The 26,662-nt window shown below is 44.9% G+C and overlaps 1 protein-coding gene across 6 annotated transcripts in view; it reads left to right on the plus strand.

The window, feature by feature from the left end:
- The window catches only part of EXOC7 (exocyst complex component 7), a 59,058-nt gene extending 35,500 nt beyond the window's left edge, over positions 1-23,558 (plus strand). For all 6 annotated transcript variants that reach the window (XM_056549568.1, XM_056549563.1, XM_056549565.1 and 3 more), the window contains 6 exons: positions 1,974-2,094; positions 17,689-17,784; positions 19,895-19,955; positions 20,042-20,083; positions 23,156-23,289; positions 23,383-23,558. In XM_056549568.1, the coding sequence (XP_056405543.1) occupies positions 1,974-2,094; positions 17,689-17,784; positions 19,895-19,955; positions 20,042-20,083; positions 23,156-23,289; positions 23,383-23,488 (560 nt within the window). In that variant the 3' untranslated portion in view covers positions 23,489-23,558. The remainder of the gene's footprint in view (positions 1-1,973; positions 2,095-17,688; positions 17,785-19,894; positions 19,956-20,041; positions 20,084-23,155; positions 23,290-23,382) is intronic.
- Positions 23,559-26,662: the final 3,104 nt, after the last annotated feature.

Below are 26,662 nucleotides of genomic sequence, written 5' to 3' on the forward strand. Positions count from 1 at the left end.
AGCCGAGTAGTGTTCTTCATAGCGGTTAGTGCTCTTCATAGCCGAGTAGTGATCTTCATAGCGAGTAATGTTCTTCATAGCCGAGTAGTGTTCTTCATAGCCGAGTAGTGATCTGCATAGCGAGTAATGTTCTTCATTGCCGAGTAGTGTTCTTCATAGCCGAGTAGTGTTCTTCATAGCCGAGTAATGTTCTTCATAGCCGAGTAGTGATCTTCATAGCGAGTAGTGTTCTTCATAGCCGAGTAGTGTTCTTCATAGCCGAGTAGTGTTCTTCATAGCCGAGTAGTGTTCTTCATAGCCGAGTAGTGATCTTCATAGCGAGTAATGTTCTTCATTGCCGAGTAGTGTTCTTCATAGCCGAGTAGTGTTCTTCATAGCCGAGTAATGTTCTTCATAGCGAGTAGTGTTCTTCATAGCCGAGTAGTGTTCTTCATAGCCGAGTAGTGTTCTTCATAGCCGAGTAGTGTTCTTCATAGCCGAGTAGTGTTCTTCATAGCCGAGTAGTGTTCTTCATAGCCGAGTAGTGTTCTTCATAGCCGAGTAGTGTTCTTCATAGCCGGTAATGTTCTTCATTTCCGAGTAGTGCTCTTCGTAGCCGAGTAGTGCTCTTCGTAGCCGAGTAGTGCTCTTCGTAGCCGAGTAGTGCTCTTCGTAGCCGAGTAGTGCTCTTTGTAGCCGAGTAGTGCTCTTTGTAGCCGAGTTGTGCTCTTTGTAGCAGAGTTGTGCTCTTTGTAGCAGAGTTGTGCTCTTTGTAGCAGAGTTGTGCTCTTTGTAGCAGAGTTGTGCTCTTTGTAGCAGAGTTGTGCTCTTTGTAGCAGAGTTGTGCTCTTTGTAGCAGAGTTGTGCTCTTTGTAGCAGAGTTGTGCTCTTTGTAGCAGAGTTGTGCTCTTTGTAGCAGAGTTGTGCTCTTTGTAGCAGAGTTGTGCTCTTTGTAGCAGAGTTGTGCTCTTTGTAGCAGAGTTGTGCTCTTTGTAGCAGAGTTGTGCTCTTTGTAGCAGAGTTGTGCTCTTTGTAGCAGAGTTGTGCTCTTTGTTGCAGAGTTGTGCTCTTTGTTGCAGAGTTGTGCTCTTTGTTGCAGAGTTGTGCTCTTTGTAGCAGAGTTGTGCCCTTTGTAGCAGAGTTGTGCCCTTTGTAGCAGAGTTGTGCCCTTTGTAGCAGAGTTGTGCCCTTTGTAGCAGAGTTGTGCCCTTTGTAGCAGAGTTGTGCCCTTTGTAGCAGAGTTGTGCCCTTTGTAGCAGAGTTGTGCCCTTTGTAGCAGAGTTGTGCCCTTTGTAGCAGAGTTGTGCCCTTTGTAGCAGAGTTGTGCCCTTTGTAGCAGAGTTGTGCCCTTTGTAGCAGAGTTGTGCCCTTTGTAGCAGAGTTGTGCCCTTTGTAGCAGAGTTGTGCCCTTTGTAGCAGAGTTGTGCCCTTTGTAGCAGAGTTGTGCCCTTTGTAGCAGAGTTGTGCCCTTTGTAGCAGAGTTGTGCCCTTTGTAGCAGAGTTGTGCCCTTTGTAGCAGAGTTGTGCCCTTTGTAGCAGAGTTGTGCCCTTTGTAGCCCAATAGGGCTCTTCACATCCGTGTCATCTTCATAGCTGTGTAGTGCTTATTGCAGAAGACAGGCTCTATTATAGTCTGCGGAGCCTGTCATCTGCGAAGTAATGATTAAACACCGAGCCGAGTAATGTGCTTCACACGGCTCTGTGTAGCAATCTGTGAGGGTCTTGGCACTAAGACACTGACCTTTGACATATCTGCATTTTTTCCTAACGCTTGAAAGCCTCAAATTTCTGGCATTATTATCCATCGCAAACATTCCCTTACATGCAGTGCTTCCTAAGAAAGTGGATGTGAATGAGCTCTCCCAGGAAGATGGAAATATGTGTTAGGGTAGATTGGGGGGAGTGGTGGCTATTTATAAAGCTGTCCATGTTGGATTCTCTTAGTAAAATGACTTATTGTCAAATGCATTGTACCTTGCTTTCCTCTCTCCCAGGTAAAGTCCTTGGAAACTTACATCTAAAGCTCCTGTCTAAATCGAAGATGTATGAAGACCTGGCTCTGGGTGCTATATTTCTGCACAACAATTATAACTATATACTCAAGTCACTGGAAAAGTAAGGAGAAAATATATTGTATAAACATGGGGATTTGAAATACATCTTTTAGTGTACTTTTTCAGAAATTTACCTTTTAATGACAAATATAACCGAAAAAAATTAAGCAAACATTTCTGCGTTTATATGACTACAGTCCAGTTTCTGAAAAACACGTATAAACCACCTAGAAAAAGTAAACACTCTAGGACAAGAATTGAGCACTTTCCCTCTAGCGCCTTTTGGTAGCGCAACGTAATTTCTGGCTTTCAACCAGGCTTCTGGCCAGGTTCACGCTGGTATATACAATGATGCCGCACATCACATAATGAAATGATTCCATACAGGTATGATAGTGTAATTTTTTTTGGTTCTTTTGTATATTTAAACGCCCTCAGCTCAGTTACCCACCAGCCTTCGACAAAGCAAGTTTGCAAAACGCTTCAGGTGTTGTGGGGCTTTGAGGTCTGAGGTTAGGTTTCACGCTGTATGTACACTGTTTAAAGGAGTACTACAGTCTTAGACACTTATCCACTATCTGTAGGACCCCCCTTGATCTCCCATACTGGGACCTGACATTACTGCAGCTAATGCGCGTGTTCCCGACCTCACTGAGGTCGACGACACGCCCCCTCCTTACAGCTTTATGTGAGAGACGGGGATGTACGAACGCTGCATCTGCGCCTCTCCTATAGATACTTTTAGGGGCATGTCGGCCGCGGCGTCATACTGCGGCCGATAAACCTCCTGCACGGTGGAGCTGCATCAGAACGCTGGGACCCCCAAGATCAGACACTTTTACCCTGTCCTGTAGATAGGTGATAAGTGCCTATGGCTGCAGATCTCCTTTAAAAGGGTACTCCGGTGGGAAAAAATGTTTTTTCAAATCAACTGGTGCCAGACAGTTTAACAGATTTGTAAATTATAGAAAAAGAATGACTGTGCTCAAACTTACATGGATATAATATCTCAAGTATATATTTATTGAAAATGACAATATAAAAGATGCATAAAAATGCATAAAAAATAAAGCCGTCTGAAAAGCCACAGGGCCCTTGTGGCTGACCTCTGGCAATAAAAATAACGCTTACAATGTGTAATAATGATACTGATAATAGAATATAGGTATAGGATATAGTGCCCTGGGAACTGCTGCTGAAGTCAAGTGCAAAACAGTAAAAGTCCAATAGTTAAAGTTAATAGGGCATTGTGCCACTTGTAGTCCGTGCACATAAATGTTTTATACTTGCAGGTGATTATACATTCTAATGTCCTCGCAACATGAATAGCGATAATTCCAGCAAGGAATTCGATAATGCGCTTGCTCTGGCAATTGTAGTAATACTCAGAAAGTTAGAAATATTGTCACAGTATATAATGCGGTGGTGCTGTGCACCTCTCGCCTATCCCACCGATCACGGGAGACGGGAGTGTAGATCGATGCGGTGTGATCCTGCAGCTCCTGGTGTAGACTGCGCAACTCCGATGTTATGGGCTGTGTAAGTTGTATCTTGCCGGCACTGATCTTCTGTAGCAGCGTGCAGGTACTGTCAGCTGTATGATCCTCGGAGACGTGTGGACCTCTGCTCTGCGGCAGGTATATGTAGCTCCGGCGCCCTCGTATCTTGGAGCGTGAGGGGTGCTTGATTGACAGGACACAATCTGTCCAAGGCACCTGTAGCAGTATGCTGGGCAGCAGCACTGGGCAATGATGAAATATGATTAACCCCTTAAGGACCCATGACGTACCAGTACATCATGAGTCCGCTCCCGTTCTATAACGGGGGCCACGGCATTGATTGCGGTGCCGTGCGCTATTACCCTTTTAGATGCTGTGTTCAAAGTTGAAAGTAAAACAATGCCGGTTTGCTCAGGGAGCTGTTCGGGATTGCCGCGGCGAAATCGCGGCATCCCGAGCAGCTTACAGGACAGCCGGAGGGTCCCTACCTGCCTCCTGAGATCCAGGCATGAGCAGTCAAGCGACAGAATCATCGATCAGTGGTTTCCTATGAGAAACCAGTGATCAATGTAAAAGATCAGTGTGTGCAGTGTTATAGCCCCCTATGGAAAGTTAATAAAGATCATTTAACCCCTCCCCTAATAAAAGTTTGAATCACCCCCCTTTTCCCATTTAAAAAAAACAGTGTAAATAAAAATAAACAAAAAAAATTCATTGTGCGACAAAATGTAAGAAAAAACTAATTTTTTTTACTTTTGGGAGCTTCCGTTTCTACACAGTACATTTTTCGGTAAAAATGACACCTTATCTTTATTCTGTAGGTCCATACGGTTAAAATGATACCCTACTTATATAGGTTTGAATTTGTCGTACTTTTAGACAAAATCATAACTACATGCAGGAAAATTTATACGTTTAACCCCTTCAGGACGGAGCCCATTTTGGCCTTAAGGACCGGAGCGTTTTTTGCACATCTGACCACTGTCACTTTAAACATTAATAACTCTGGAATGCTTTTAGTTATCATTCTGATTCCGAGATTGTTTTTTCGTGACATATTCTACTTTAACATAGAGGTAAATTTTTGTCGATACTTGCATCCTTTCTTGGTGAAAAATCCGTAAATTTGATGAAAAATTTGAAAATTTAGCATTTTTCGAACTTTGAAGCTCTCTGCTTGTAAGGAAAATGGATATTACGAATACATTTTTTTTGTTCACATATACAGTATGTCTACTTTATGTTTGCATCATAAAATTGACGTGTTTTTACTTTTGGAAGACACCAGAGGGCTTCAACGGTCAGCAGCAATTTTCCGATTTTTCACAAAATTTTCAAACTCAGTATTTTTCAGGGACCAGTTCAGGTTTGAAGTGGATTTGAAGGGTCTTCATATTAGAAATACCCCATAAATGACCCCATTATAAAAACTACACCCCCAAAGTATTCAAAATGACATGCAGTCAGCGTTTTAACCCTTTAGGTGTTTCTTACGAATAGCAGCAAAGTGAAGGAGAAAATTCACAATCTTCATTTTTTACACTCACATGTTCTTGTAGACCCAATTTTTTAATTTTTACAAGGGGTAAAAGGACAAAATTTTTACTTGTATTTGCAGCCCAATTTCTCTCGAGTAAGCACATACCTCATATGTCTATGTAAAGTGTTCGGCGGGCGCAGTAGAGGGCTCAGAAGGGAAGGAGCGACAAGGGGATTTTGGAGAGTACGTTTTTCTGAAATGATTTTTGGGGGGCATGTTGCATTTAAGAAGCCCTTATGGTGCCAGAACAGCAAAAAAAAAAACACATGGCATACCATTTTGGAAACTAGACCCCTCTGGGAATGTAACATGGGATAAAGTGAACCTTAATACCCCACAGGTGTTTCACGACTTTTGCAAATGTAAAAAAAACATTATAATTTTTACCTAAAATGCTTGTTTCCCCCCAAATTTAAAATTTTTAAAAAGGGTAATAGCAGAAAATACCCCTAAAAATTTGAAGCCCAATTTCTCCCGATTCAGAAAACACCCCATATGGGGGTGAAAAGTGCTCTGCTGGCGCACTACAGGTCTCGGAAGAGAAGGAGTCACATTTGGCTTTTTGAAAGCAAATTTTGCTCTGGGGGCATGCTGCATTTAGGAAGCCCCTTTGGTACCAGGACAGCAAAAAACCACCCACATGGCATACCATTTTGGAAACTAGACCCCTCGGGGAAGGAAACAAGGGGTTAAGTGAACCTTTATACCCCACAGGTGTTTCACGACTTTTGCATATGTAAAAAAAAAAATTTTTTTTGCCTAAAATGCTTGTTTTCCCAAAAATTTAACATTTCTAAAAAGGGTAAAAGCAGAAAATACACACCAAAATTTGTAACACAATTTCTCCCGAGTACGGCGATACCCCATATGTGACCCTAAACTGTTGCCTTGAAATACGACAGGGCTCCAAAGTGTGAGCGCCATGCGCATTTGAGGCCTAAATTTGGGACTCGCATAGGGGTGGACATAGGGGTATTCTACGCCAGTGATTCCCAAACAGGGTGCCTCCAGCTGTTGCACAACTCCCAGCATGCCTGGACAGTCAACGGCTGTCCGACAATACTGGGAGTTGTTGTTTTGCAACAGCTGGAGGCTCCGTTCTGGAAACAGTGGCGTACCAGACGTTTTTCATTTTTATTGGGGAGGGGAGGGGGGCTGTGTAGGGGTATGTGTATATGTAGTGTTTTTTACTTTTTATTTTATTTTGTGGTAGTGTAGTGTTTTTAAGGTACAGTCGCACGGGCGGGGGTTCACAGTAGTTTCTCGCTGGCAGTTTGAGCTGCAGCAGAAAATTTGCTGCAGCTCAAACTTGCAGCCAGATACTTACTGTAATCCTCCGCCCATGTGAGTGTACCCTGTACATTCACATTGGGGGGGACATCCAGCTGTTGCATAACTACAACTCCCAGCATGCCCGTTGGCTGTCGGTGACTGCTGAGAGTTGTAGTTTTGCAACAACTGTAGGCACACTGGTTATGTATCACTGAGTTTGTGACCTAACTCAGTGTTTCACAACCAATGTGCCTCCAGCTGTTGCAAAACTACAACTCCCAGCATGTACGGTGCATGGTGTACATTGACTGCTGAGAGTTGTAGTTTGCAACAGCTGGAGGCACACCGGTCGTGAAACACTGAGTTAGGTAAAAAAAAACTCTGAGTTTCACAACCAGTGTGCCTTCAGCTGTTGCAAAACTACAACTCTCAGCAGTCACCGACAGCCAACGGGCATGCTGGGAGTTGTAGTTATGCAACCAGCAGATGCACCACTACAACTCCCAGCATGCACTTTAGCTGTTTGTGCAAGCTGGGAGTTGTAGTTATACAACAGCTGAAGGTACACTTTTCCATAGAAAAAATGTGCCTCCAGCTGTTGCAAAACCATAAGTCCCAGCATGCCCATAAGGCAATGCTGGGAGTTGTGGTGGTCTGCCTCCTGCTGTTGCATAACTACAGCTCCCAGCAAGCCGCATGAGGTCAGTCCCTCGTCGTCGCCACCGCTGCTCCTGGGGCCCCGATCCCAACATTAACACCGGGGATTGGGGTCCCCAGCACCCGGGGTGCACGTCCCGCACACGCTCACGTCCTCTGGAAGAGGGGCGGAGCGGGTGCAGGAGTGACACCCGCAGCAGGCGCCCTGATTGGTCGGCCGGTAATCCGGCCGACAAATCAGGGCGATCGTGAGGTGGCACCAGTGCCACCTCGGCCCCGATCAGCCAATTATTCCGGGTCACCGGGTCACTGGAGACCCGATTGACCCGGAATCGCCGCAGATCGCTGGACTGAATTGTCCAGCGATCTGCGGCGATCGCCGACATGGGGGGGGCATAATGACCCCCCTGGGCGATATGCCGGGATGCCTGCTGAACGATTTCAGCAGGCATCCGGCTCCGGTCCCCAACCGGCTAGCGGTGGGGACCGGAATTCCCACGGGCATATGGATACGCCCTCGGTCCTTAAGGACTCGGGATGCAGGGCGTATCCATACGCCCTATGTCCTGAAGAGGTTAAAATTGTCATCCTCTGACCCCTATAACTTTTTTATTTTTCGCCGTATGTGGCAGCATGAGGGTCGTGATCTGAAGTTTTTAGTGGTACCATTTTTGTAATGATAGGACTTTTTGATCGCTTTTTATTAATCTTTTCATGAAATAACAAGTGACCAAAAATACGCTATTTTGGACTTTGGAATTTTTTTGCGCATACGCCATTGACCGTGCGGTTTAATTAACTATATATTTTTATAATTCTGACATTTCTGCACGCAATATATATATTTATTTTTAATTACACAGTTTTTTTTTTTTTTTATGCGAAAAGGGGGATGATTCAAACTTTTATTAGGGAAGGGGTTAAATGATCTTTATTAGCTTTTTTTTTTCACTTTTTGTTGCAATGTTATAGCTCCCATAAGGACCTAAAACACTGCACACACTGATCTTTTACATTGGTCATTGGTTTCTCATAGGAAACCACTGATCGATGATTCTGCCGCTGGACTGCTCATGCCTGGATCTCTGGCACTAAGCAGTCATTCGGCGATCGGACAGCATGGAGGCAGGTAGGGATCCTCCTGCTGTCATGTAAGCTGTTTGGAATGCCGCGATTTCGCTGCGGCGATCCCAAACAGCTCCCTGAGCTAACCGGCATTAGTTTACTTTCACTTTAGACGCGGCATTCAACTTTGAACGCCGCGTCTAAAGGGTTAATAGTGCGCGGCACCGTGATCACTGCCGCGCGCTATTAGCCATGGGGCCCGGCCCCACGTTATAGAATGGGAGCTGACCAATGACGTACATGTATGTCATGGGTCGAGAAAGGGTTAAACTGCACGGTCAATGGCGTACGAGCAAAAAATTCCAAAGTCCAAAATAGTGCATTTTTCGTCACTTTTTATATCATGAAAAAATCAATAAGTCCTATCAATACAAAAATGGTACCGCTAAAAAATTCAGATCACGTTGCTAAAAATGAGCCCTCATACCGCCCCATACATGGGAAAATAAAAAAGTTATAGGGGTCAAGAGATGACAATTTTAAACGTATAAATTTTCCTGCATGTAGTTATGATTTTTTCCAGAAGTGCGACAAAATCAAACCTATATAATTAGGGTATCATTTTAATCGTATGGACCTACAGAATAAAGAGAAGGTGTCATGTTTGCTGAAAAATGTACTGTGTAGAAATGGAAGCCCCCAAAAGTTACAAAATGGTGTGTTTTCTCTATCGGCTCCATTGGGGGACACAGACCATGGGTATATGCTGCTGTCTCTAGGAGGCTTGACACTATGGCAACAAAAAAGTCGGCTCCTCCCAGCAGGATATACCCACCTCCAGGCCACTGAGCTAATCAGTTTTAGCTTAGTGTCTAAGGAGATAGACCTGGTCTGGGGTTCTCCCCAGACCAGGTCTTTTATTTTCCCTAGTTAGGGAAGACTACATTCTAAAGACTTCTATAAGTAAGTTCTTCAGGCTAAGGTAAGTATTTTTTTCCCTTCTCCCTTAGGTACGGACTTGCAACATCTGGAGACCCCCAGTTTTGGGACCACTAGCTCATAATCGGGCAGTGTGGGGATGGGGCTGGCCATGAGGTTTTTCCCTCTTCTTCCCTGCAGGGGGACACCTTTATTATTTTATGGGGAGCAGTTTTTTTCTGAGCAGGCAGTGTTCTGTGGGGCACAGTTATAATGCACAGCACTTTTCTCTACGAGCGCATTGCGCTTGTTTTTCTTTCATTTTACTTCGTTTCGGCAGCTGCGTCTGCCGGCGGCGCCCTCGCTCGCTCCGTTTCCCCCCCTCCCCCAGTTCGCATATGCCTTCACTTGTGCGCTCAGGGCCGGAAGCGGGCGCCATTATTACTTCATGTGTTTCTTCGGCGGCCGGGGTACATTAGCTCCGCCCACCCAGGCCGCCGGAGCTTCTACAGGGGCGTGAACTGGCCACCAATCGGCGCTGTACGTGCGCATGGGAGCTGCAAGGGCCAATCAGCTGAGCCCTTGCACCTGGCACGGCCCTGTATTATGGCGTCTCTCTCTCCCTCTCTTTCTCTGACTGACTTTAAGCGGAGTTCTCCTCACAGCAGCTGCCCTGGGGACACAGGCTTGGGTGAGATTGTTCATTTTTTACTGTGTCCGTTCCCAGCAGGGCTGTGGAGTAGGTAGGTAAATGTTCCGACTCCAACTCTGACTTCGGAGTTTTCAGTGCTTCCGACTCCGACCTCCCAACTCCGACTCCTCTGTATTAATATGTGAATGTATTTTATACATTCCTTGAAGGAAAGAAAGGCAACATACATGTCATTACCACAGGACTACTGGCTGGGAAGCTAACAGTCTACTGTATTGAACAGTTTGTGTGCTGATCTGCTGCTGAAGATAGGGCAGTGGGAGGATCCAGGAAGGGGCATTTATTATAAAACATGATTTCCCTAGTAGAATCCCATAGTCAAGTTTAAAGCGGTACTCCGCCCCTAGACATCTTATCCCCTATCCAAAGGATAGGGAATAAGATGTCAGATCGCCGGGGTCCCGCTGCTGTGGACCCCTGGGATCGGCAATGCGGCACCGCGCTATCATTACTGCACAGAGCGAGTTCACTCTGTGCGTAATGACGGGCGATACAGGGGCCGGAGCATCGCTACATCACGGCTCCGCCCCTCGTGATGTCTGGGGGCGGAGTACCCCTTTAAGCTAACAATCGAGTTTACAAGTTTTTATAGCCTTAGCTGAATGGCAGCAGTTTTTCCAATGGTTTACAGCTTCAGTCTTGAACTATTGACCCTCCATTCCCTTCACTTATGCAAGTGTCTCTAGTCCTGCAAAAAACATATTTCCTTTATCCCTTATCAGTGAGAGGCTAGGTTACCCATGGGTTCCCTGTAACAGCAGGACACAACACTATGGAAAGTATAAGTATTGCCACTCCTAATTGTGCGTTGTGTGCCAAATAGTAAAGCACATGAAAAGCATGCTTCTTCACAGTCACTTAACGTGTTCGTTTTGCGGTTACATGAGGCACTGCATGCATTGATCTTTATTCTTATAGTAGAGAATTCATTAATTATAACTTTTTTTGTGAATTGGGACATTGAAACTTGCTTTTTTTTTTTTTTTTTAATTCCAATCTAAATTTAGTAGGAGTCGTAGTCGGAATCGGTGCATTGTTTGACGACTCCGACTCCAGGTACCCAAAATTTTGTCCGACTCCGACTCCACAGCCCTGGTTCCCAGAACTGTTCCGCCCTCTAAATAGTTAACTGGAGTATTTATTACTATTAAAAAAATGCCAGGTTCTGCTGAACCCACTTGTTCTGCCTGCTCCACTGCTCCCCCAGACCCCCCTGCTATTTCTGCCGTGGATGCTTTAGCAGACCCAGTGGGTTTGGCCGCCCCTCCAGCCTGGGTTTCTTCCCTCTCCCAGTCCATATCAGACTTGGTTCAGGTCTCCTGTTCTGTGGTGACTGCCTTGGAGAGGTCCACCTTGCACCGACCCTCTAGAGGGACCCTCTCCCTATGCTTCACGCTCTCACAAGCGTTCTAGAGGTGTCTCCTCTGACTCATCCCCTGGGTCTTCTGGTAGACATGGGCGATCCCCTCGTAGGTCTCGCCTCGCCGCTCCTTCTGGCCACAAACGACGTTCCTCCAGAAGACGTTCCCGTGGTCGCCGCTCTGGCTCTCAAGAGCCGCGCACCCGGTCGGAGTCTCCCTCCTCCAGGGCTGCCTCCAATCGTTCACACTCTCCTGGAGAACTTACGGACGAAATTTCAGATTCGGCATCTGACTCAGAGGACCGATCGGACACAGTGGACACGTTGAACTCATTGGTTTCAGCCATAAGAGACTCCTTTCATCTAGAGGACCCAGAAACTTTGGAAGTTGCTCCAGAAGTTTCCTTTCATTGTGCCTGACCGGCACCCAAGGTGTTCAGCTCTCACGCTGAATTTGACGCCATTCTGGAATCGGCCTCAAGGCATCCTGACCGGAAGTTTCATGGATCGAAGAAAGTTCAAGCATGATATCCATGCGCCAAGGACCTCATCTCTAAGTGGACTCCCCATCCCCCCCCCCCATTGGTGGATTCACCGGTTTCCCGCCTCTCTAAGGCTACTACGCTGCCGCTGGCGGCTGCCTTCAAGGATCCGGCAGACAAGAAGGTAGAGACCTCAGCAAAGTATGCTTTCGCAGCAGCGGGTTCCTCCCTGCTTCCTGCCTTCGCTTCTGCCTGGGTGTCGAAGGCCCTTTCGGTTTGGTATTCCCAACTCCGTCAGGGTATTCTTTCAGGATCCCCTCCGGAGGAATTGTCGGCTCTAGCTCTTCAATGTTCTAAAGCCGGAGACTTTTTGTGTTCTGCTTCCATGCAGTCAGCACGCTGTGCTGCATCTGCCACTGGGAACCTGGTAACCCTTTTTCGCTCCATATGGCTTAAGGCATGGAACGCGGATGCCGCCTTCAAGAAATCTCTCACTGAAATCCCATTTACCGATTCCCGGCTTTTTTGCAAGCGCCTTGATTAGATTATCTCAGAGGCGACGGGTGGCAAGAGTTATTTACTGCCCCAAAACAAGGCTAGCACTTCTTCCCGTAGGAAGTCCTCTTCCTTCCGGTCCTTTCAGACTTTCGGTCCCAATAAAGGGTCTGGGCAGGCGCCTTCGCGGGACATAAAGGTTCCTACCTTCCGGGCGCGCACCTCTTGGAATTCGGACAACCGTTATGGCCGCTTGGCGGCCAAATCGGGAAGCCGCAAACCAACTTCTGCATGAAGGGATGCCCCCACCCGCAGATTTTTCTCGGGTGGGAGGTCGTCTCTTGCTCTTTCGAGACGTCTGGGCCGCGCACATTCAGGACTCTTGGGTCAGGGACGTGGTATCCAACGGATACCGGATAGAATTTGCCTCCCTTCCGAGGGATCGTTTTTTTCAGTCCCGGGCCCCCTGGTCTCCTTCACTAGCGAGGGAATTTCGGGGGGCTCTTCAGTCCCTTCTTATCCAGTGGGTCATTGTCCCGGTTCCTTCCGGGGAACGATTTCGGGGTTTCTATTCCAATCTTTTCGTGGTACCCAAGAAAGGCGGTTCTGTGCGGCCAATCTTGGATTTCAAGTGTCTCAACCAACATCTTCTAATCCGTCATTTCCGTATGGAATCTCTCCGTTCGGTGGTGGCGTCCATGGATTCCTCTTCTTCCAGACCTACTGTCACAGGGTCCCCTTTGCCACCCCAGTTTACAGTTGCTGCGTTTGACGGCGTGGTGGTTGAGACTGTGATTTTAAGGGCCTGTGGTTTCTCTTCGCAGGTGATTCGCACCATGCTCAGCGCTTGCAAGCCCTCTTCTGCAAATATTTACCACTTACTTTCTCCGTTCCCCTTCTTCTCTCATTTTTGCAGTCCGGGTTGGAACAGGGGCTGGCTCTCAGCTCCCTTAAGGGTCAGGTTTCGGCCTTTTCCATTCTTTTCAGCGTCCTCTGGCATCCAATTCTCATGTCTGGACCTTTCTCCAAGGTGTGGCGCATGCTGCCTCTCCTTATCGGTCCCCTTCTCCCCCTTGAGACTTAAACCTGGTTCTAGGTGCCCTGCAAGGCACACCCTTTGAACCTCTCAGAGATATTCCTCTTCACCTCCTTTCCTGGAAGGTGGCGTTCCTTATAGCTATTACCTCCATTCGGAGAGTGTCTGAACTGGCAGCTCTTTCCTGCCGCTCTCTTTTTCTGGTGATTCACCAGGACAAGGTTGTTTTCCGTCCGGATCCTTCCTTTTTACCGAAGGTTGTTTCAGCTTTTCATCTCAATTGGGACATTGTCCTTCCGTCCTTTTGTCCCGCTCCTTCTCATCCCAGGGAGCGTTTACTCCACAAACTGGATGTGGTGCGGGCGGTTAGGACCTATCTCTCTGTTACCTCTTCCTTTCGTCAGTGCGATTCCTTTTTGTCCTTACAGAACGTCGTCGCAATGGACAACCTGCTTCCAAGGCCACCATTTCTCGGTGGATCCAATCTGCTATTTCGGAAGCTTACCGCTGCAAAGGGAAGATTCCACCTTTCAGGGTTTTGGCTCATTCCACCCGTTCTGTTGGGGCATCCTGGGCCCTCCGTAACAAGGCCCCGGCCTCGCAGATCTTTAAAGCGGCTACCTGGTTGTCTTTGCACACTTTCTCGAGGTTCTACCAGGTTCATACCTTCGCATCGGCTGTTGCTAGTCTGGGCCTTAAAGTGCTGCAGGTGGTAGTGGTACAGCCATCTGCCTGACTGATTTTCTGCCCACCCAAGGGATGGCTTTGGTATGTCCCATGGTCTGTGTCCCCAATGGAGCCGATAGAGAAAAGGAGATTTTTTATGCTTACCGTAAAATCTCTTCCTCGAAGGATCCATTGGGGGACACGGCTCCCACCCTTTTCTGGTGTTCCTTTTCGGTTATCTGTCCGAGGTTGTGTTCAGTTAGTTTTTCTGGTTCTCGGACAGTTCATGGTTTTTCTTTTGACCTGTCAGTCTTCTCCTTTTGCTCTGGGACTAAAACTGATTAGCTCAGTGGCCTGGAGGCGGGTATATCCTGCTGGGAGGAGACGACTTTTTTGTTGCCATAGTGTCAAGCCTCCTAGAGACAGCAGCATATATCCATGGTATGTGTCCCCCAATGGATCCTTCGAGAAAGATTTAACGGTAAGCAAAAAAAATCTCCTTTTTTTAAAATTTTGTCTCGCAATGATTTTTTTTTTTCCATTTCGCCGTACATTTTTGGGTAAAATGACTGACGTCATTACAAAGTAGAATTGTTGGCGCAAAAAAATAAGCCATAATATGGATTTTTAGGTTCAAAATTGAAAGAGTTATGATTTTTTAAAGGTAAGGAGGAAAAAACTAAAATGCAAAAAACGGAAAAACCCCGGGTCCTTAAGGGGTTAATATTCAGGCTGGATGCGTTTCAGGATCGCCATAAATCCTTTCTTCAGCAGCTAAAAAATATTGTGGACCACAATATTTTATAGCTGCTGAAGAAAGGATCTGTGGAGATTCTAAATGCCTACAGCCTGAATATTAATTGGCACAATGCCCTATTAACTTTAACTATTGGATTTTTACTGTTTTGCACTTTATTTCACAGGGCACTATATCCTATACCTATTTTCTATTATCAGTATCATTGTTTTATCTTGTAATCGTTATTTTTTTATAGTCAGAGGTCTGCCACAAGGGCCCTGTGGCTTTTCAGATGGCTATATTTATTATGTATCTTTTATATTGTCATTTTTAATAAATATATACTTGAGATATCATATCCATGTAACTTTGAGCACTGTCATTCTTTTTCTATATTTTATACTATTTATTTAACACCTAGGATATAGGTGTTTAAACAGGTTTTTGGTATTAAAGGCTAGGTGAGCGCCTTCCATTTATAAATTACTTATATTTCAAAATCCTAATCCTTCCAGTACTTATCAGCTGCTGTATACTACAGTGTTAGTTCTTTTCTTTTTGAATTTCTTTCCAGTCTGACCACAGTGCTCTCTGCTGACACCTCAGTTCCTGATACAGACAGAGGTGTCAGCAGAGAGCACTGTGGTCAGACAGAAAAAGAATTCCAGAAAGAAATACAACTTCCTCTGTAGTATACAGCAGCTGATAAGTACTGGAAGGATTAAGATTTTTAAATAGAAGTAATTGAAAAATCTGTTTAACTTTCTGGCACCAGTTGATTTGAAAAAAGTGTTTTTCCACCGGAGTAACCCCTTAAGTTTTATTGCTATTTTGCATAAGGATTGCACTGATATTTTTGTACTATATTTCTGCATTTGCACTTTAACTTGCCATGATGTGTTATACTGGTAATATTAGTGACTTGTTTTACATGCTAAATATGAAATACCATGACTGTGAAAAAAATACTTTTTCTTTTTTCTTGCTAGGGCAGTGGTCTTCAACCTGCGGACCTCCAGATGTTGCAAAACTACAACTCCCAGCATGCCCGGACAGCCGTCGACTGTCCGGGCATGCTGGGAGTTGTAGTATTGCAACATTTGGAGGTCCGCAGGTTGGAGACCACTGTGCTAGGGCATACAGATATGCTGATACATTTTTTACCTACCTCTGTACCTCAGTGTCCTTAGCTCTCTTTTATCCTTGTGGTGATTCTTGTTTTTAACATTGTCTTGTTCTTGACTTACTAATAAAATATGTATCTGCTTTTTATGTCACTCTCCAAATAAAGCTTATACATTTCTTTATTTCTTGTCCTATAGTGTTTACTTTTTATAGGTGGATTATAATGCATAGTGTACAAAGTATATACAGAAACTTTACAAATGTATTAAAGGAAAATCTAAACTTTTGCTTGGACATAAAGTATTCAGACCCTTTGCTATGACATTTGAAATTTAACTCTGACTCCTCCCGTTTCTATTGATCATCTCTGAGATGTCTCTGTTCCAGTGTTTCCCAACCAGGGTGCCTCCAGATGTTGCAAAACTACAACTCCCAGCATGCATGCAAAGCCTTTGGCTGCTTGTAGTTTTGCAACACCTGGTGGCACCCTGGTTAGGAAACAGTGCTCTACACCTTGGGTGGAGTCACCTGTGGTAAATTCAGTGGATTGGAAATGACAATGACACTGCCCTGTGTGTATATAAGTACTCACAGCTGACAATGCATATCAGAAAAAGAACCAAGCCAGAGCCCTGAGATGAACCCAGTCTCTGAAGAGACCTGAAAATGGCTTCCACTGATGGCCCCTAACCAATCTGACAGAGCTTGAGAGGATCTGCAAAGAATAATGTCAGAAATTTCTCAATTCCAGGTGTGCAAACTAGGGATCGACCGATATCGATTTTTTGGGGCCGATACGATCATCTGTGACCTTTCAGGCCGATATCCGATAACTTATACTGATATTCCGGTATAAGTTATCGTCTATTTACCCCCAGCCCCGCAGAAGCCGCTGCAGATCAAGGATTTAAAGCGGGCGCTTTAAATCAATGAACTGCAGCGGCTTTTGCGGGGCCAGAGACTGCCGCCGCCGCCACCCGCTACTCTCCCCCTGCCTGTCCTGGGGTCCTCCCTAGTCCAACCACCACCGCCGCTGCCCCATTGCCTCCCCCCATCCCTGGTTTTATAATGACCTGTTCCCGGGGCCCTGGGTCTGCGCTACTTCTGGCTTTGGCGCCGTCCTGAGCTGTCACTGTGCGCACTGACGGTGACGTCGCGCTGAGGACGTCACTCGTCATTGCGCTGTGCAGGACGCCACAGGATGTCGCAGGAGCCAGAAGTAGCGCGGACCCCGGGAACAGGTAATTATAAAACTGGGGATGGGGGAGGCAATGGGGCAGCGGCAGCGGTGGTCTGTGGCACGGGAGGCGGGGACGGGGCATTATCGGAATATCGGCAAGGTAATTGCCGATACCAATAATGTCCAAAATCGTGAATATCGGCTGATAATATTGGCCAAACCGATAATCGGTTGATCCCTAATGCATCATCCCCAAGAAAACCAGAGGCTCGAATCACTGCCAAAGGGGCTTCAACTAAATACTGAGTGAAGTGTCTGAATACTTATGTAAATAAATGAGCCGAGATTTCTAACACACTGTTTCCACTTTGTCATTATAGTGTGTTTAAAGAGTTAACTGGCATTTGACTGGTTTGGCAACTTATCCTCTATCCACAAGGTAGGGAATAAGTTTCTGATTGCAGGGGATCCGCAATTTCCAGAATCTCCCTGTGCACTGAGCTCAGGGTTGACAAGCCCCCTCCATGCATTCTCTATAGGAGTGCCATCACTGCCATAGAGAATGCATGGAGGGGATGTGTCACTGCAATCAGATACTTAGAGGATAGGAGATAAGAAGTCTGATCGCGGGGGTCCGGACACTGGGACCTCCCACAATCTCTGAGCTGGCTCCCCAGTTTTCTGAACATAATGTTCAGAATGCCGGAGAGCCTGCATGGAGATCGTGCGGGGGGTGACCCCCACGACCAGACTTCTTATCCCCTAAGATAGGGGATAAGATGGATAGGGGATAAGATATCTAAGGGTGGAGTACCCCTTTAAGGTAAACCATATGGTAAAGATGTTTTAAGACCTTGTTGTAATTTAAATGTTATATTCTTTTCTGAATTCTTTTTTTTTTTTTTCCAGGTCTGAGCTCATGCAGTTGGTGTCTGTAACCCAAAAGGATCCTGACAGTCTGTATCGTGATCACATAGAACAGCAGATCCTGAGCTACCAACGAAGGTTTTTGTCCTCTTATAAAAGTATTTTTATTGTAAACTGCACTAAGCACATTTGCATTTGAAAATGGCTGCATATGTTCAATGACTGTGCAACTGAATACAGCTGGACTCAGGACAGGCTACAGTACCAGGCCTTGTATGGTGACCGATGTATAAGCATCAATGTGACTGGTACAACAAGGATGGGGAAATTGTGCCCCAGCTAGCCTAAAAACCCCTAATGCATACCTATGGGGACCTTCACCGATCATATATTAATGGCCTGTCCTAGGGATCAGTTATCAACTAGCTTCAACACAACATTACTTCAATAGCTGTGATGCCAAAGCATGTTCCTATCTAAACTATAGTGATAGAAACTGCATGGAACATAAGCAAAATTAGATTTATACATGTAGTTACTTGCTTGTTTAAATTATTTAAAGGGGTACTCCGCTGCTCAGCGTTTGGAACAAAATGTTCCGAATGCTTAGAGCCGGTGCCTGAGAGCTCATGACGTCATAGCCCAGCCCTCTCATGAGGTCACGCCCCGCCCCCCCAAATGCAAGTCTATAGGAGGGGGCGTGACGGCTGCCACGCCCCCTCCCATAGACTTGCATTGAGGGGGTGGGGTGTGACGTCATGAGGGGACGTGGCTATGGCTTCACAAGCTCCCGGCTCTAAGCGTTCGGAACATTTTGTTCCAAACGCTGAGCAGCGGAGTACCCCTTTTAAAGAGACTCTCTCACCTCCAAAACGCGCTCTAAGTCATCACAAAATAGCTTTAAAAGACACTAAATAAGAATGTGTACTTTTTTTCCTCACGTGCTTTCAACCAACAAACACAGAAATCCTAGTAGTCCTCTCCATTATATCACTTAGTTACACCTAATTTATATAGGTTTTGTTATATTTTACTACTGCTAACATTATGCTAACAGCACTATAACCTTAAAAACCGTTATTAGGGGAGGAGCTAATACACATTGATTCATTTCTTGTATTCTTATTTTTTTTCACTATTTTTGAGTCCCCACACGGGACTATTACATGCAATCATTTGATTGATAACTTGATCAAAAAACACAGGCCCATATAAGGAGAAAGAAAAAACTTTTAGAGGTCAGAATAGTACCCAATTTAGGGATCGACTGATATCGATTTTTAGGGCCGATACCGATAATCTGTGACCTTTCAGGCCGATAGCCGATAACTTATACCAATATTCCGGTATAAGTCATCGGCTATTTCCCCCCCGGCCCCGCAGAAACCGCTGCAGATCAATGATTTAAAGCGGGCGCTTTAAATCAATGAACTGCAGCGGCTTTTGCGAGGCCAAAAGCCGCCGCCGCCCGCTTCTCTTCCCCTGCCTGTCCCTAGTCCAACCACCACCGCCGCTGCCCCATTGCCTCCCCAATCCCCGGTTTTATAATTACCTGTTCCCGGGGTCCGCGCTTCTTCTGGCTCCGGCGGCGTCCTGAGCTATCACTGTGCGCACTGACGGTGATGTCGCGTTGAGGACGTCACTCGTCATTGCGTTGCGCAGCGCGCAGGACACTGCAGGACGTTGCAGGAGCCAGAAGTAGCGCGGACCCCGGGGATGGGTGAGGCAATGGGGCAGCGGCGGCGGTGGTCTCTGGCCGGGGAGGCGGAGTGGGCATTATCGGCATATCAGCAAGGTAATTGCCAATACCGATAATGTCCAAAATCATGAATATCAGCCGATAATATTTGCCAAACCGATAATCGGTCGAACCCTAACCCAATTTTCCACGCATATGTGTATCCTGTGATGTAACGCATATATAATTATGCAAATTAGCATGGCCAGTATTTTTTTGCAAGAAAGGTGGCAACCGTAGGGGCAGGTGGTAGGGAGTAATACAGTACATGATGCAGGGTTGTCTCTTTCCATATACACGTGTAAATCTGCCTAGGAGCTGTACATGCAAACAATATTTAATTTTTTTGGTGAAAATTAGCTAAATTGATTGTAGAGTTGTACATAGCCTTTAACACATATCCATTAGCAGCAAATAACTAATAGTGTATCATAATGACAGCAAACTGTGTCCTCCTGCTCACATCTCGCTTGCTTTGAGCATTATTAATGCTATTTGTTTGTATTTTAGCTGGCTCAAGGTGATTGACTACGTCAATGACAAAAACATGCCACCGCTCCAGGGAACCAAGGTGATTTTCAGTGATTTGAGAACATCCTTGCGTCTTAATGTAAAAGCTTGCATTTACGTAATTGTGTGCACTTTGGCTTTTCGCAGTTGAAAGATAAAGAGCGACAGATGATAAAAGAACGCTTTAAGGTAAGATAAAGGGATTCTGGGTATTGTAGGGGGTACTATTTATACATGATAACCACCGCGACTTGAAAACTTGCCCATCACTCTGTCATAAAGAGCAGCAGGACTAATTGATCCGTTTTTTTGCGCTGCAAACAGTCTTGGTTTTGAGTCTGCAGACTGATCAAGCTTTGTCTTTGTAGTTCATAACCATGGACAGGACAAAGGGAGGTCTGCACAGGTGCTGTAGACACAAAATGTACCTTTTTTTTTAATCAAAATTATTAGCAAAACTTTTATTTTATCCTTTGAAACATTGGAGCAATACATAAACAGTCACCAAGTTCTACACACTAAAGTAAAGATGCAAAGTACCATTGCATTGCATGCTTTCTCATAGTATACACTCACTGGCCACCTGATCAATTGCTTGTATAGAAAAAATTCTAACCAGCCAATCACATAGCAGCAACCCAATGCATTCAGGCATGTAGATGGAGTCAAGACAGCTTGCTGAAGCTCAAACCGAGCATCAGAATGGGAAAGAAAGGGAATTTAAAGGGGTACTCCACTGCTCAGCGTTTGAAACAAACTGTTCTGAATGCTGGAGCCGGGAGCTTGTGATGTCTTAGCCCCGCCCCTCATGCAATAACGCCCCGCCCCCTCAATGCAAGTCTATAGGAGGGGCGTGGCAGTCGTCATGAGGGGCGAGGCTGACGTCACAAGCTCCCGGCTCCAGCATTCGGAACAGTTCGTTCCAAACGCTGAGCAGCGGAATACCCCTTTAAGTGATTTTGAAAGTGGAATGGTTGTCTGTGCCAGAGGGGCTAGTCGGAAGTTTTTCAGAAACTGCTGATCTACTGCGATTTCTGGGCTACAGCAGCAGAAGACCACATCGGGGGCCATTTCTCAGAGCTAAGAACAGAGAACTGAGGCTACAATTTGCACAGGTTCACCAGAATTGGACAATGGGAGACTGGAAGAACGCTGCCTCGTCTGATAAGTCTCGATTCCAGCTGGGGCATTCAGATGGCAGGGTCAAAATTTGGAGTTAAAAAAAATTTATAAAATCATGGATCTATCTTTCCTTGTATCAACAGTTCAGGCTGGTGGTAGTGTAATAGTGTAGGGGACATTTTCTTTGCACACTCTGGGCCCTTAGTACCAATTAAGCATCATTTAAATGTGACAGCCTACCTGACTATTTGTTGCTGACCATGTCCATCCCTTTATGACCAGAATGGACCTGTCTCCTAATGGCTAATCCCTGCAGGATAATGTCCCATGTCACAAAATCTCATACATGACAATGGCCTCTCATCATGGATGTGCAGCTGACAAATGTGCAGCAACTGTGTGATGCAATGATGTCCATATGGACCAAAACCTCTTAGGAATGTGTCCAGAACCTTGTAGAAAGTAAGCCACAAAGAATAAAGACAGTTCTGAAGGCAATAAAGGAGCCAACTCTGTACTAGCAAGATGTACCTTATAAGTGGCCAGTGAGTGTGTTTAGATCTGTAGCTGCATTTGGGTTAGCGGCTGTAAGGATGAACCTACTTAAATTGCGTTTAACCGGTTGCCATCTAAGGACGAGCCGGCTCGTCCTGAGACAGCAACAGTTGTATGGCGCGGGCTCCTGACTCCAGCCCGCGTCATACCAGCCGGCCCCCCAGCTGATTCCTGTAGCTGGGGGCCTGCGATAATAGCCGACATGCGGCGATTGCCCCGGCTGGCTATTAACCCTTTAGATCGCCACTGTCAAAGTTGACAGTGGCGTATAAAGGGACATTTAAATAATCCCTGGTGGTCCAGTGGGATGGATCATGGGGGGACGATCCACTGCTGAGGTAGCCGGAGGGCTTACCTCATGTCCTGTGGCTGCTGCGGCTCTGACAATGATAAAGCCTGGAAGGACCAGGCTTTATCAATCGAGCGCAGAGCACACAGATCAATGTGGTTCTATGAAACTACATTGATCTGTATGAGGAATCTAATGATTCCTCCTAAAAGTCCCTTAAGGGGACTAAAAGTGTAACAAAAAAAAAAAAAGTTTAATAAAAAGTTTAAAAAAACACCCATTAACCCCTTCCTTATTAAAAGTTAAAATCACCCCCCTTTTTCCACATTCCATATAAAAAATATGAAACCATAATAAAAATAAACATATGTAGTATCGCCATGATGTAAATATCCGAACTATAAAAATATATAGTTAATTAAACCGCCCCGTCAATGTCGTGTGCGCATAAAAATTCCAAAGTCTAAAATAACATATTTTTGGTCACTTTTTATATCATGAAACAATGGCTAAATACAAAAAGTCAGATCAATACATAAATGATACCGCTAAAAACTTCAGATCACGGCGCAATGAGTCCTCATACCGCCCAGTAAGCGTAAAAATAAAAAAAGTTATAGGGGTCAGAAAATGACAATTTTAAAGATATACATTTTTCTGCATGTAGTTATGATTTTTTCCAGAAGTACGACAAAATCAAACCTATATAAGTAGGGTATCACTTTAATCGTATGGACCTACAGAATAAAGAGAAGGTGTAATTTTACCAAAAAATTTTCTGCGTAGAAACAGAAGCCCCTAAAAGTTGCAAAATTGTGTTTTTTCTTTTTGTATTTTGTCGCACAATGATTTTTTTTTCCGTTTCGCCGTAGATTTTTGGGTAAAATCACTGATGTCATTACATAGTAGAATTGGTGCTGCAAAAATAAAGCCATCATATGGATTTTTAGGTGCAAAATTGAAAGGGTTATGATTTTTAAAAGGTAAGGAGGAAAAAACAAAAGTGCAAAAACGAAAAACGTTCGGTCCTTAAGGGGTTAATATTCTTCTAAATGTTCATATGTCTTTTTTTTCAGCATCTTGTCTAAATAGGATGACAATGTATCATGCCTCATACTGGCAGTGGCCCATTTCATTTTAATGGTTTAAAAATAGTTAACTGTGTCAGTTTCATCTGTGCATAAAAAAAAACCTATATAACAAGGTATACAGGACATATATATACCAAGTTATCTATGATAACCTTGTAATGCAACATAATGTAATCTACTCCTATCTTTTCTTTTTAATGTTAGGGCTTTAATGAAGGCCTGGAAGAGATCTGTAAGATCCAGAAGTCATGGGCTATTCCAGACAAAAAGCAGCGCGAGCGGATCCGACAGTCACAAAAGAAAATAGTGCAGGAAGCGTATAGAGCGTTCTTACACAAGTAAGTTGTGATCTATGATGATCTACCTCCATGTTCATTCATTCATTATACCGTTACCAGGCTAGAATATTCCTTCTTTTTTTCTTCTTCTAGGTATGGCACTGGTGTCAATTTCACAAAGAACCCAGATAAATATATAAAATACTCAGTGGAACATGTTGGAGAAATGATTGAGAGACTCTTTGACACATCTGCATGAAGAACGCCTTTTACTTGTTGCTGTTTTATTATAAAATTATACAATAAACTCCCAAGCTGTGGTGGCTGCAGATGGCATAGAAATTGAATTTGAACCACAATAAGGCTAGATCATAAAATTAACTCCTGATGATGTCATGGTTTCCTCAACATGAGGCTCCATGATATACATCATTGTGATGGTACAGAAACAGGCGTTGGGGACTTCATATGTTGCAGTACTCCTATATTGTAATTAGGGCTGGGCGGTATACCGGTTCATACCGAATACCGAAATTCTTGTGCTGCATGAGATGAATTTTTCCCCATACCGCAATACCGGTTTGGCCCCTCCCCCTCGGGAATGAATGAATTATCAGCCCAGCGCTTCCCCATTGGGAAACTAATCATATGTGACCCCCGAGCGCTGTTCTGCCCCCCCCCCCCCCCCAATTTATTATTAGCCCACCGCTGCGCTGTCCCCATCGGGGTAAATACTCACATATGTCACCCGCAAGCACTGCCCTCCTCATCCTCCTGTATGTTGCGGTTGCCGGTGCTGACACTCTATACCAATGGTCTTCAACCTCCAGATGTTGCAAAACTACAACATCTGGAGGTCCGCAGGTTGAAGACCACTGCTCTATACTGTATCCCTATGCCCGGGCTGCAAAAGGTAAACAAAATAAACTTTAACTCACCTTCCACGTCGGTCCGGACCACCTTCCTGGGGACGTGAAGTCGGAGAGCCGTCCGCCTATCACTGGCCACAGCGATGTTCCACCTCGGAACTGTCATGTAAGAAGCCGGAACATCGCTGCGGCCGGTGATAGGCTGACGGCTGTCCGATGTTCACGTCCCCAGGAAGAGCGTAAGGCCGACGTAGGAACATGCGTTAAAGTTTATTTTTGTTTACCTTTTGCAGCCTGGGCATAGGGATACAGTATAGAGTGTCAGCGCCGGGGGCCGCAACAAACAGGAGGATGAGGAGGGCAGCGCAGCGCTGGGCTAATAATTAATTGGGGGGGGGGGCGGCAGAACAGCGCTCGTGGGTCACATATGATTAGTTCCCCGATGTGGGGACAGTGCAGCGCTGGGCTCATAATTCATTCATTCCCAAGGGGGAGGGGCCAAACCGGTATTGCGGTATGGGGAAAAATTCATATCGTGCAGCACAAAAATTTCGGTATTCGGTATGAACCGGTATATGGAAAATTACAACCTTACTGTAGACTGTGTGTAATCTTAAAGCCCGTACATGTATATTCTGGGTTACTGGTCTTGGTTTTGCTATGGGAACACTAGATGTCATCAGAGTAGCATGTTTCCCATGTTCAAGAAAAAATAAACTCACTAGCGCTACTTAGGAATGGGTGGTGGTAGTAATTAATTACCATAAAAATGAATCTAATGCTGCCTTGTATAAATGTGGGTCCCTAATTTCCCACACAGGGTTCAAAAAACAGAATTAGAAAATAAATATACTGGTGCAATTATGGTGTGAAGGATAAAATATATATAAAAAAGCACAAAATTCTGTGGATGACGTGTAGCAGCCTGACTTTTCTTCGATTGAATGGTGGAATAGAGGCACGGGCAATAAATAGAAAATATATTTATATAAATATATGAGGATGCAAAAAACTGATTGAAGGAAGAAAAAATGAGCAGGTAGATAGTTACCCACCTGCTTAATAGACCCTGAATGTGTGAGGGCCCTTTTTATTCCATGCTGAACATATATGTGGTCTTGTGTTTGGGGTATTGCAGCTGTTTCAAATATAAAAATGAAAGCAAGAGATGAGTGTTTTAGCTGGTTGTTACCAGTAACACTATGAAAGGGTAAGCACTATTAAAAATGTAATGCTTACCCTATTTATTAGATAAATGAATAGTCCAGTCTTGAGGGGGTAGTTGGTATATACGGGTGTTGTTCTCCTTTTTATACCATGCCCTACCTAACATGATACACAGACCTGTAGTATCAGTATCAATAAGGTGACTGAAGCTGAGACTCAATGTGTTCCGGATGGTGCGAAGTTGCAGATGTAATACCTGTAATCCCGGATTGTGCTATGATCCTGAGTGGTTGCCGATCAAGTTCTGGCGTAGCTGGTGCTAGAAAGACTGCTGGATTCCTGGAACCATGCGGGAGTCAGCCCCGGCCGGTGGCGTCTTTACTGTATTGGGTTCCTCTACGTGGCCCGTTTAGCGGGGGGATGACCGTGAGTGACGTCACTACGGGAATACAGTTGGTCCAAGAAACTTTCCAACTTTGCAAATTCATATATTTATATAAATATATTTTCTATTTATAGCCCGTGCCTCTATTCCACCACACAAATGAAGAAAAGTCAGGCTGCTACACATCATCCACAGAATTTTGTGCTTTTTTTATCTACTATTTATTTTTAATAAATTATATATTTAACCTTCACACCATAATTGCACCAGTATATTTATTTTCTAATTATGTTTCCCATGTTGATACCAATATTACCGTAAGTAGCACTTTTGCCCGAAGTGACACATCATAACATAGCACACCCATTACACCACGCTGAAATACAAAACTCCAGCCATGATGCTCAGCTCTATCCACACTGCTTCCCCTTGCTGCTGAATAGTATCATGGTGGAAAGATCGCTTGGTGCAATTCTAGGAAGCTGATAAGTAATATGAATACAGATGCCAGTGTCTTCTTCATCTTCTCAATTGGTCCTCTATTTTTCTGTGGTAAGTCATAATGTCAAAGCTGGTTGTTACCCCAAAAGCCAAGATAGAAGATATGAAAAGGCTCAGACAGGTCATGGATAGAGAGCGATACAGAATTAGCATTTTGGAGATGTGTGAGAGTTCATTAGACCTTTTTGTAGGCAATCCTTTAAATGGGCACTGTCACCAACTTTATTTTTTGATATGTTGTAGTACTTATGTACTACAACATATCTCTAATATACTTTTATTTTATTTTTTTTCATTAAAAAGGTTTAATTTACATTTAAAAACCGGCCACTGAAAAAGGACTGATTTTGGAGTGGCAATCAGTCCTTTTTCAGTTAGGCTGCACTCGCTCCCTGCCTGTCAATCAGACAGGCGGGAGCGAGCACATTGGCTCCCCGGCCACTCCTCCCGCACATCGCTGCCGCCGCCTCGTTGCCACTGCTGTCCCTGCACGCCGGCTGCCGGACTCTGC

The sequence above is a fragment of the Hyla sarda genome, chromosome 13 (genome assembly GCF_029499605.1).
Source record: "Hyla sarda isolate aHylSar1 chromosome 13, aHylSar1.hap1, whole genome shotgun sequence".
NCBI classification, from domain to species: domain Eukaryota; kingdom Metazoa; phylum Chordata; class Amphibia; order Anura; family Hylidae; genus Hyla; species Hyla sarda.